Source organism: Bombina bombina, chromosome 2 (genome assembly GCF_027579735.1).
Source record: "Bombina bombina isolate aBomBom1 chromosome 2, aBomBom1.pri, whole genome shotgun sequence".
In the NCBI taxonomy this organism is placed as follows: domain Eukaryota; kingdom Metazoa; phylum Chordata; class Amphibia; order Anura; family Bombinatoridae; genus Bombina; species Bombina bombina.
In genome coordinates, this window is record NC_069500.1 from 7,785,273 (window position 1) to 7,797,365 (window position 12,093).

At 41.3% G+C, this 12,093-nt stretch overlaps 1 protein-coding gene across 1 annotated transcript in view; it reads left to right on the forward strand.

The window, feature by feature from the left end:
* Window positions 1-8,075, forward strand: part of LOC128647630 (uncharacterized) — a 199,348-nt gene extending 191,273 nt beyond the window's left edge. The window contains exons 4-5 of the mRNA XM_053700384.1: window positions 7,122-7,283; window positions 7,417-8,075. Coding sequence (XP_053556359.1) covers window positions 7,122-7,283; window positions 7,417-7,769 — 515 coding nt within the window. The 3' untranslated portion in view covers window positions 7,770-8,075. The remainder of the gene's footprint in view (window positions 1-7,121; window positions 7,284-7,416) is intronic.
* Window positions 8,076-12,093: the final 4,018 nt, after the last annotated feature.

Genomic DNA, 12,093 nt, shown 5'->3' on the forward strand with positions numbered 1-12,093 from the left:
CCTTTAAGGACCCTTTAGATGGGAAACTTGAATCTTATCTAAGGAAAGCTTATTTATATTTTGGCTATCTTCTCAGGCCTGCCATTTCTATGCCTGATGTTGCAGCTGCATCAACTTTTTGGTTGGAAAGTTCAGCACAACAGGAAACGGATCTTGATTTGTCTAGCATTGTTCGCTTGCTTCAACATGCTAATCATTTTTATCAATGATGCTATTTTGATATCATCAAAATTGATGTTAAATCTATGTCTTTAGCTATTTTAGCTAGAAGAGCTTTGTGGCTTAAATGTTGGAATGCTGACATGGTATCTTAGTCTAGATTACTATCTCTTTGTTTCCAAGGTAACAATTTATTTGGTTCTCAGTTGGATTCAATTATTTCAACTGTTACTGGGGGAAGGGAGTTTTTTTTACCTCGGGATAAAAGATCTAAGGGTAAATATAAGGCTTCTAATCGTCTTCGTTCTTTTCGTCAGAATAAGGAACAGAAACCCAATCCTTCCCTCCCAAAGAATCTGGTTCCAATTGGAAACCCTCTTCAAGTTGGAATAAATCTAAGCCTTTTAAGAAACCAAAGCCAGCCCCCAAGTCTGCATGAAGGTGCGGCCCTCATTCCAGCTCAGCTTGTAGGGAGCAGATTAAGATTCTTCCAAAACATTTGGGCAGATTCTATCCAAAATCAATGAATTCAGAGCATTACCTCTCAAGGGTATCAAATAGAATTCATAGTAAGACCTCCTGTGAGAAGATTTTTTTCGCTCACGTGTCCCAGCAAACCCAGTGAAGGCTCAGGCCTTTCTGAAGTGTGTTTCAGATCTAGAGCTTTCAGGGGAAATTATACCAATTCCGCTTCAGGAACAGGGTCTGGGGTTTTATTCAAATCTATTCTTTGTCCCAAACAAAGAAAATTCATTCAGGCCAGTTCTAGATCTGAAAATGTTGAACTGTTTTGAAAGAGAGCCAACTTTCAAAATGGTGACTATAAGGACTATTCTGCCTTTTGTTCAGCAAGGTCATTATATGTCCATGATACACTTACAGGATGCATATCTTCATATTCTGATTCATCCAGACCACTAACGGTTTCTGAGATTCTCTTTTATAGACGAGCATTACCAATTTGTCACTCTTCTATTTGGCCTAGCGACAGCTCCAATAATTTTTTGAAAAAGTTCTCGGTGCCCTACTCTCTAATCAGAGAACAGGGTATTGTGAGGTTTCCTTATTTTGACGATATCTTGGTACTAGCTCAGTCTTTACATTTTGCCGAATCTGACATGAATCAACTAGTGTTTCTTCAAAGACATGGTTGGAGGATCAATTTACCAAAAAGTTCCTCAATTCCTCAGACACGGGTCACCTTTTTAGGTTTCCAGATAGATTCAGTGTCCATGACTTTGTCTCTTAACAGACAAGAGACAAATAAAATTGGTTTCAGCTTGTCGTATCCTTCAGTCTCAATCATTCCCTTCAGTAGCTATGTGCATGGAGGTTTTAGGTCTCATGACTGCAGCATCGGACGCGATCCCCTTTTGCTTCTTTTCATACGAGACCTCTCCAGCTTTGTATGCTGAAGCAACGGTGCAGGGATTCTACAAAGATATCACAATATCCTTAAATCCCAATGTTCAACTTTCTCTGACTTGTTGGTGAGATCACCACCGTATAATTCAAGGGGCCTCTTCTGTTCATCCAACCTGGACTGTAATCACAACAGATGCAAGTCTTTCTGGTTGGGGAGCTGTCTGGGGAACTCTGACAGCATAAGGTGTTTGGAAATTTCAAGAGACGAGGTTACCAATCAATATTTTGGAACTCCGTGCTATTTTCAGAGCTCTTCAGGTTTGGCCTCTGTTGAAGAGAGAACCATTAATTTGTTTTCAGACAGACAATATCACAACTGTGGCATATGTCAATCATCAGGGTGGGACTTGCAGTCCCCTAGCTATGAAAAAAGTATCTTAGATACTTGCTTGGGCGGAATCCAGCTCTTGTCTAATTTCTGCGGTACATATCCCAGGTATAGACAATTGGGAAGCGGATTATCTTAGCCATCAGACTTTACATCCGGGGGAGTGGTCTCTCCATCCAGATGTGTTTTTTTTTCAGATTGTTCAGATGTGGGGTCTTCCAGAAATATATCTGATGGCTAAACAAGAATCTTCCCAGGTACCTATCCAGGGATCCTCAAGCGGAGTCGGTGGATGCGTTATAAGCAGGTTGGTAAAACCAAGGAACTGCTATCTTTCCGCCTCTAGTTCTTCTTCCAAGAGTGATCTCCAAAATCATCATGGAACATTCGTTTGTGTTTCTGGTAGCTCCAGCATGGCCTCACAGGTTCTGGTATGCGGACCTTGTCCGGATGTCCAATTGTCAACCTTGGCCACTTCCTTTAAGACCAACCTTCTGTCTCAAGAACGGTTTTTCCAGCAGGATCTCAAATTGTTAAATTTGAAGGTATGGAAATTGAACGCTTAGCGCTTAGTCATAGAGGTTTCTCTGATTCAGTGATTGATACTATGTTACAGGCTCGTAAATCTGTTGCTAGGAAGATTTATTATCGAGTTTGGAAGACTTATATTTCATGGTGTTCTGCTCATAAATTCTCCTGGTTTTCTTTTAGAATTCCTAGAATTTTACCGTTTCTTCAGGATGGTTTGGATAAAGGTTTGTCTGCAAGTTCCTTGAAGGGACAAATCTCTGCTCTTTCTGTTTTATTTCACATAAGGATTGCTAAGCTTCCTGATATTCACTGTTTTGTTCAGGATTGGTCCGTATCAAGCCTGTTATTAAATCAATCTCTCCTCCTTGGAGTCTTAATTTGGTTTTGAAGGCTTTACAGGCTCCTCCTTTTGAGCCTATGGGGTCTAGTTATCAAGCCGTCAACTGCAAATATGCTGGAATTCCGCAGCGTATTTGTGGCGAGGCTGATTCGACCTTGTTATCATGCCCTACAGACCGTCAAAAGTAGAATCTAGTGACGTAAGCTACGATCTGCCGGACTCGGTCCGACACAGATCGATTCTTACGTCACTCCAGATGTGCCGAACGCAAGTTTGGCACAATCGGAGTACTTTTGCTAGTTATCAAATGACTAGCCAGGTACGCTCGGCTCTTTTCCGGCCCAGCGTACCTGGTTTTCAATCCGCCGCCCTTGAGGTGGCGGATCCCATAGGAATCAATGGGAGTCTGACCATAGCGAAAGTTCATGTTTGCTGCTGCCCGACATCCCATTGATTCCTATGGGATATGTCTGCACCTAACACCCTTACATGTACCCCGAGTCTAAACACCCCTAATCTGCCCCCCCTACACCGCCGCCACCTATATAATACTTATTAACACCTAAACCGCCACTCCCGGACCCCGCCGCAACTATAATAAATGTTAACCCCTAAACTGCCGCTCCCGGACCCCGCCACCACCTACATAATACCCGGCGCCACCTACATAATAATCGGATTGAGCTTGCATTCTATTGGCTGTTCCGATCAGCCAATTGAATGCGAGCTCAATCCGATTGGCTGATTGGATCAGCCAATCGGATTGAACTTCAATCTGATTGGCTGATTGAATCAGCCAATCAGATTTTTCTTACCTTAATTCCGATTGGCTGATAGGATTCTATCAGCCAATCGGAATTGAAGGGACACCATCTTGGAAGACGTCACTTAAAGAAACCTTCATTCGTCGGGAAGTCGTCGGTTGAAGAGGATGGCTCCGCGTCGGCTCCTTTGAAGACGGCTCCGCTCCGCTCCGGATGGATGAAGATTGAAGACGCCGCCTGGATGAAGACTTCTCCCGGATGAAGGACCTTTTCAGCGCCCCTTGGATGACGACTTCTATTGGATGAAGGACCTCTTCAGCGCCACTTGGATGAAGACTTCGGCCCGGCTGGGTGAAGACGGCTAAAGGCAGGGAGATCTTCAGTGGGTTAGTGTTAGGTTTTTTTAAGGGGGATTTGGGTGGGTTAGAGTAGGGGTGGTGGGTTGTAATGTTGGGGGGAGGTTGTATTTTTTTTTACAGGTAAAAGAGCCGATTACTTTGGGGCAATGCCCCGCAAAAAGCCCTTTTAAGGGCTGGTAAAAGAGCTTATTACTTTGTAATGTAGAATAGGGTAGGGATTTTTATTATTTTGGTTTTTATTTTATTAGGGGGCTTAGATTAGGTGTAATTAGTTTAAAATTCTTGAAATATTTTTTTATTTTCTGTAATTTAGTTTTTGTTTTTTAGTTGATTTAACCTCTTAAGGACATATGATGGAATTTTTCCATCCTAAAACAATTGAGCAAACTGAAAGCTGTTTCCTTAAAGGGTTAATTGTATTTAATTGTAGGTATTTGTAGCTAATTTAATTAATTTATTTAATGATAGTGTAGTGTTAGGTTTAATTGTAACTTAGGTAAGGATTTATTTTACAGGTAATTTTGTATTTCTTTTAGCTAGGTAGTTATTAAATAGTTAATAACTATTTAATAACTATTGTACCTAGTTAAAATAAATACAAAGTTACCTGTAAAATAAAAATAAATCCTAAAATAGCTGCAATGTAATTATTAATTACATTGTAGCTATCTTAGGGTTCATTTTACAGGTAAGTATTTAGTTTTAAATAGGAATAATTTATTTAATTATAGTGTAGTGTTAGGTGTAATTGTAACTTAGGTTAATTTTTATTTTACAGGTTAATTTGTCTTTTTTTTAACTAGGTAGCTGTTAAATAGTTAATAACTATTTAATAACTATTGTACCTAGTTAAAATAATTACAAAGTTGCCTGTAAAATAAAAATAAATCCTAAAATAGCTACAATATAATTATTAGTTATATTGTAGCTATCTTAGGGTTTATTTTATAGGTAAGTATTTAGTTTTAAATAGGATTCATTTAGTTAATAAGAGAAATATTATTTAGATTTATTTAATAAATTTTTAAGTTAGGGGGTGTTAGGCTTAGTGTTAGACTTAGGTTTAGGGGTTAATAATTTTATTATAGTGGCAGCGGTGTGGGGGGGCAGGATAGGGGTTAATAAATTTATTATAGGTGGCGGCAGTATAGGGGGGGCAGGATAGGGGTTAATAGGTATTATGTAGGTGGCGGCGGGGTCCAGGAGCGGCTGTTTAGGGGCTAACATATTTATTATAGTTGCGGCGGGGTCCGAGAGCGGCGGTTTAGGGGTTAACATATAGTTGCGGCGGGGTCCGGGAGTGGCGGTTTAGGGGTTAACATATTTATTATAGTTGGCGGCGGGGTCCAGGAGCGGCTGTTTAGGGGCTAACATATTTATTATAGTTGCGGCGGGGTCCGAGAGCGGCGGTTTTGGGGTTAAACAATTTATTTAGTTGCGGCGTGGTCCAGGATCGGCAGGATAGGGGTTAATAAGTTTATGTAGGTGGCGGCGGTATAGGGGACGTCAGATTAGGGGTTAATAGGTATAATGTAGGTGGCGGCGGGGTCCAGGAGCGGCGGTTTAGGGGTTAATATATTTATAGTTGCGGCGGGGTCTATTGGCGGCGGTTTAGGGGTTAATAACTTTATTTAGTTGCTGGGGTCTCCGGGGGCGCCGGTATAGGGGGTAGAACAGTATAGTATAGTGTGAGTGCTTAGTGACAGGGGTATCAATAAAGCTGTAAAAAAGCCGAAGAGCAGCGAGATTGAGTGATAACTATCACAGTCCGCTGCTCATCGCCTCGTACTTGGTGCGCGGCTTTTTGACCGCTTTATTGATAACTTTGGCGAGCATATTCAGGTCCGTGGCTTCGATGTGAGGCGAGCTTAGGCGAGCGTATTGGGCCGGCGAATGCAGAAAAATACAGAGCTTAATAACTAGAGCCCTATGCATTCTTTGGATATTAAATTACTTTCCTTTTGGCTATCTCTTCTGCTAGAAGAGTTTCAGAATTATCTGCTCTTTCTTGTGAGTCACCTTTTTTGATTTTCCACCAGGATAAGGCAGTTTTTCGGACTTCATTTACATTTTTACCTAAGGTTGTGAATTCTAACAACATTAGTAGGGAAATTGTTGTTCCCTCTTTTTGACCTAATCCTAAGAATTCTTTGGAGAGATCGTTACAGTCTCTGGATTTTGTAAGAGCTTTGAAATATTATGTGGAAGCTACTAAAGATTTCAGGAAGACTTCTAGTCTATTTGTTATATTTTCTGGTTCTAGGAAAGGTCCGAAGGCTTCTGCTATTTCCTTGGCTTCTTGGTTAAAGCTTTTTATTCATCATGCTTATTTGGAGTTGGGTCAGGCCCCGCCTCAGAATCACAGCTCATTCTACTAGATCAGTCTCCACTTCTTGGACTTTTAAGAATGAAGCTTCAGTTGATCAGATTTGCAAAGCAGTGATTTGGTCTGCTTTGCATAAATTTACTAAATTCTACCGTTTTTATGTATTTGCCTCTTCGGAAGCAGTTTTTGGTAGAAAAGTTCTTCAGGCAGCTGTTTCAGTTTGATTCCTCTTCTTATGTTTTCTTTTTTTTTCTTTTCATTTATGAGAATAAACTTATATTTTGGGTTGTGGATTAATTTTTTCAGTGGAAAAATGGCTGTTTTTATTTTATCCCTCCCTCTCTTGTGACTCTTGTGTGGAGTTCCACATCTTGGGTATTACTATCCCATACGTCACTAGCTCATGGACTCTTGCCAATTACAAGAAAGAAAACATAATTTATGTAAGAACTTACCTGATAAATTCATTTCTTTCATATTAGCAAGAGTCCATGAGACCCACCTTTTATGGTGGTTGTTTTTTTGTATAAAGCACAATTATATTTCCAGTTCCTATTTTGATCCTTTTTTCTATCACCCCATTACTTAGCTATTCATTAAACTGAATTGTGGGTGTGGTGAGGGGTGTATTTATAGGCATTTTGAGATTCGGGAAACTTATCCCCTCCTGGTAGGAATGTATATCCCATACGTCACTAGCTCATGGACTCTTGCCAATATGAAAGAAATTAATTTATCAGGTAAGTTCTTACATAAATTGTTTAGTGTCATTCTTGTTCTTCTCACGAGGTTTCCCGTATCACAGGGCAGTACAATCTCTTTTGCTGATAGTATATTATTATTATTTAGTGTCATTCTTGTTCTTCTCACGATGTTTCCCGTATTACAGGGCAGGACAATACTCTTTCGGATTCTGGTTTCCTCTCAGAGGAGGACGAGTTGACAGATGTGGCTACCTCAAGAATTCAAGTAAGAGAGAATGATGAACTTTCCCCTAGACAGGAGGCTGCGGAGCTGGAGGCTGCCCCTGAGAGAGAGGCTGAGCAGCAGGGTATGTGGTAAAACATTACATATTTGTGCCAACAAGTTTTTTTGTCTCAGGGATCCAGCTTATTTTACCAATATGTTTATGGTGTCCCCCCTCAGTCACTTGTTCCTTATGTGCAACACATTGTCTCTTGTAGGAGCTGCTGACCATAATATGGAGCCAATGGCAGGAGTAGTTCCTGTGTTTGCACAAGAAGATGCCAGGGTACTCTTATCTACAATGCAGCAGTTGCTATCTGCGATGGAAAGGCTGATGTCCAGTGTGGAACAGATTGCTGGGTCAGTGGAGCAGATTTCTGCCCAACTGGGATATCTCTGCTCCCTTTTGCTTCAGATGGATGGGCAGGCCCGTACACCAAAAGATGGACACCAAGCCCAGGGACAAGGAGGGGGCCTGGAGAACATTCCAGTAGCTCATGGGACACGAAGTTCCAGGCTGCCACGTAGGAGCCTGCGGCACAGAAGGCCTTCTGTACGATACTTCCCCTAAAATGGGCTTATGGGGGGCTGGGTGCTTGAGGGAGAGGAAACAGCATGAGGGTAGTTTATTGGGTTAAATAAAACGAGTGGTTGGAGGTTAATCCCTTAGAGTTTGGGATGCTGGGGTTTAATAAAAATGTTATTGGTTAAATTACTGAACAGGTGGTGGCAGCGTAAGTCAACGCCTCCCTTAACAGCCATAGGTCAATGGCAGATTGTTCGTTAGCGCTGTGCAAGTCACGTGCTGCTTCTAGCCTAATTAATGTGATATTTAATTGTCATTATTTTTTTTTGTTTGAATAAAGTTTTCATGTAACCTCTGCTGCCTTTGTGTGAGAAGCACCTCATATAACGTCTGTCGGAGTCAGTTGCACTAATGTCACCAAGGAACCTCATTAGTGTTTGTCATTGGAATGGACTCGTCTATCAGTGAGTGCCCTGGTTACTGCAGCGCCTCATACACACAATAGCTCAGGTCTTCACTTCTACTAGTCTGCATGCTTCATGGCAATAGATTGCGCAAGGAGATGCCTGCTGCTCCTGCTTGTGTTTGTATGTATGTGGATATATATATATATACACACGTGTGTGTACAGTATCTCACAAAAATGAGTACACCCTTCAGATTTTTGTAATTATATCTTTATGTAACAACACTGAAAGAATGACACTTTGCTACAAATTAACTCACACAGCCATTAATGTCTAAACTGTTGGCAACAAAAGTGAGTACATCCTAAGTGGAAATGTCCAAATTGGGCCCAATTAGCAATTTTCCCTCCCTGGTGTCATGTGATTCATTAGTGTTACAAAGTCTCAGGTGTGAATGGGGAGCAGGTGTTAAATTTGGAGTTATCGATCTCACACTCTCTCGTACTGGTCACTGATCAACATGGCACATCATGGCAAAGAACTCTCTGAGGATCTGAAAAAAAAGAATTTATATTCTACATAAAGATGGCCTAGGCTGTAAGAAGATTGTCAAGACCCTGAAACTGAGCTGCAGCACGGTGAGCAAGACCACACCGCGTTTTCACAGGACAGGTTCCACTCAGAACAGGCCTCACCATGGTCGACCAAAGAAGTTGAGTGCACATGCTCAGCATCATATCCAGAGGTTGTCTTTGGGAAATAGACATATGAGTGCTGCCTGCATTGCTGCAGAGGTTAAAGGGGTGGGGGGTCAGTCTGCCAGTGCTCAGACCATACGCGGCACACTGCATCAAATTGGTCTGTAGAAGCCTCTTCTAAAGATGATGCACAAGAAAGCCCGCAAACAGTTTGCTGAAGACAAGCAGACTAAGGACATGGATTACTGGAACCATATCAATAGGTCCGATGAGACCAAGATAAGCTAATTTGTTTCAGATGGTGTCAAGTGTGTGTGGCGGGAACCAGCTGAGGAGAGTACAAAGACAAGTGTGTCTTGCCTACAGTCAAGCATGGTGGTGGGAGTGTCATGGTCTGGGCCTGCATGAGTGCTGCTGGCACTGGGGAGCTACAGTTCATTGTGGAAACCATGAATGCCAACATGTACTGTGACCTGAAGCAAAGCATGATCCCCTCCCTTTGGAGACTGCGCCACAGGGCAGTACTCCAACATGAAAACGACCCCAAACACACCTCCAGACCTAAACCCTATTGAGCATCTGTGGGGCATCCTCAAACGGAAGGTGGGGGAGTGCAGGGTCTCTAACATCCAACAGCTCTGTGATGTCATGGAGGAGCGGAAGAGGACTCTAGTGGCAACCTGTGAAGCTCTGGTGAACTCCATGCCCAAGAGGTTTAAGGCAGTGCTGGAAAATAATGGTGGCCACACAAAATATTGACACTTTGGGCCAAGTTTGTACATTTTCCACTTAGGGGTGTACTAACTTTTGTTGTCAACAGTTTAGACATTAATGGCTGTGTGTTGAGTTATTTTTTACATGTAATTGGCAAGAGTCCATGAGCTAGTGACGTTTGGGATATACAATCCTACCAGGAGGGGCAAAGTTTCCCAAACCTCAAAATGCCTATAAATAAACCCCTCACCACACCCACAATTCAGTTTTACAAACTTTGCCTCCTATGGAGGTGGTGAAGTAAGTTTGTGCTAAGATTTCTACGTTGATTTGCGCTTCTCAGCAGAGTACTGTGAATGTCAGAGAGATGTGATGGGAGAGGGATCTATTTCATAGGTTCTCTGTTATCGGTCGTAGAGATTCATCTCCTACCTCCCTTTTCAGATCGACGATATACTCTCATATTCCATTACCTCTACTGATAACCTTGTCAGTACTGGTTTGGCTATCTGCTATATGTGGATGGGTGTCTTTTGGTAAGTATGTTTTCATTACTTAAGACACTCTAAGCTATGGTTTGGCACTTTATGTATTTATATAAAGTTCTAAATATATGTATTGTACTTATATTTGCCATGATTCAGGTTTTGAGTATATTTCCTTTTGCAGACTGTCAGTTTCATATCTGGGAAATGCTTTTTTTTATGAAAAATGTATTTCTTACCTGGGGTATAGTCTTTTTCAAATTGACTCTTTTAAATTCGCAGGCAGAATTAGGCTCGCAAGGGAGCAAAATGCCAAAGTTTATTTGTTCTTGGTGCAAGATTTTTTGGCGCGAAGTTACGTTCGTTGACGCAAATTCGTCATTTCTGGCATCTTAGTTGACGCCAAGTCCTTCACAAGGTTTCGTCATCTGACGCGAGTGTGTCGTTTTCGGACGTTTTTGGCCCCAAAAAATATTTTTCTGTTGTGCGTCATACTTGACGCCTAATATTTTCATTATTTAAGACCCCATTTCTATTTGCCTCTTGCCTTTTTCTATGTCAGAAGCTTTGCTGTTTGCATTATTTCCCATTCCTGAAACTGCCATATAAGGAAATTGATCATTTTGCTTTATATGTTGTTTTTTTCTCTTACATGTGCAAGATGTCTCAACCTGAACCTGTCTCAGAATTCACTTTTGGAACCCTGCTGCCTGATAACAGTTCTTCCAAAGCTAAGTGCATTTTTTGTAAACTTGTGGAGGTTATACCTCCAGCTGTGGTTTGCAATAGTTGTCATGATAACCTTTTACATGCAGAAAATGTATTCATCAGTAGTAGTTCATTGCCTGTTGCTGTTCCCTCAACATCTAATGCACAAGAGACTGATTGCCAGGAGTGTAAGCCGCTGTAAATTTAAAAGAATTTATTTCTGATTCTATTTAGAAGGCTTTGTCTGCCATTCTGCCTTCTAATAAACGTAAAAGGTCTTTTAAAACTTCTCATAAAATTGAAGAAATTTAAAATGACAGGCAACATACTGAATTATACGTCTCTGAGGATGAGGAGGATCCTTCTGAGGATCTATCTGATTCAGAAGATCCTGCCTCAGATATTGACACTGACAAATCCTCTTATTTATTTAAAATGGAGTATATTCGTTCTTTGTTAAAAGAAGGGTTGATTACATTAGATATTCAGGAAACTAGTCCTCTTGATATTAAAACTAATAAACATTTAAGTTCTGTTTATAAACCTCCTGTGGTTATTCCAGAGGTTTTTCCAGTTCCTAATGCTATTTCTGATATGATTTCTAAGGAATGTAATAGGCCTGGTACTACTATTATTCCTTCTTCAAGGTTTAAAAAATTGTATCCTTTGCCAGCAGTTAGATTGGAGTTTTGGGAAAAGATCCCCAAAGTTTATGGGGCTATCTCTACTCTTGCTAAATGTACTACTATTCATACGGAAGATAGTACTTCTTTTAAAGATCCTTTAGATAGGAAACTTGAATCTTATCTAAGGAAGGCTTATTTATATTCAGGTCATCTTCTTAGGTCTGCAATTTCTTTTAGCTGATGTTGCAGCTGCTTCAACTGTAACGGACCGTTTTTGCACACAAGGGGTTAAACCGCCGTTTAGTAGATTTTCCCTTCCAGAGACACAGGCACAGCTGCTGCAGAACACCAAACTCCCGAATTGAATACAAGGGAATGCTCCAAACTCCCGAACTGGAACCTCATGAATAGCAGACGAACAGGAATAGCAGACGAACAGGAAAAGCACCCAAGCATCTTACACTCCTGGCAATCAGTCTCTAACAGCATACAGTAAATCCCCCCCCCCAAAGACGAAACAAGGCTCCGTGTTGAGGGTCAAGCTGTTAACAGGAATCTCTTTATTGAGGGCTACATGCCCGGTATTTTATGCAGGTCTCCCACCTGGTGGACACTCCCCTAGGTGACCAGATGGGAGATTGGGACAAGTATAGTACATTAGCCAATCACAGTGACTCGGGCATAAATGCTCCCCTTGGTACCAGTAAACCCTTCCTCTCTATCCTGGAGAT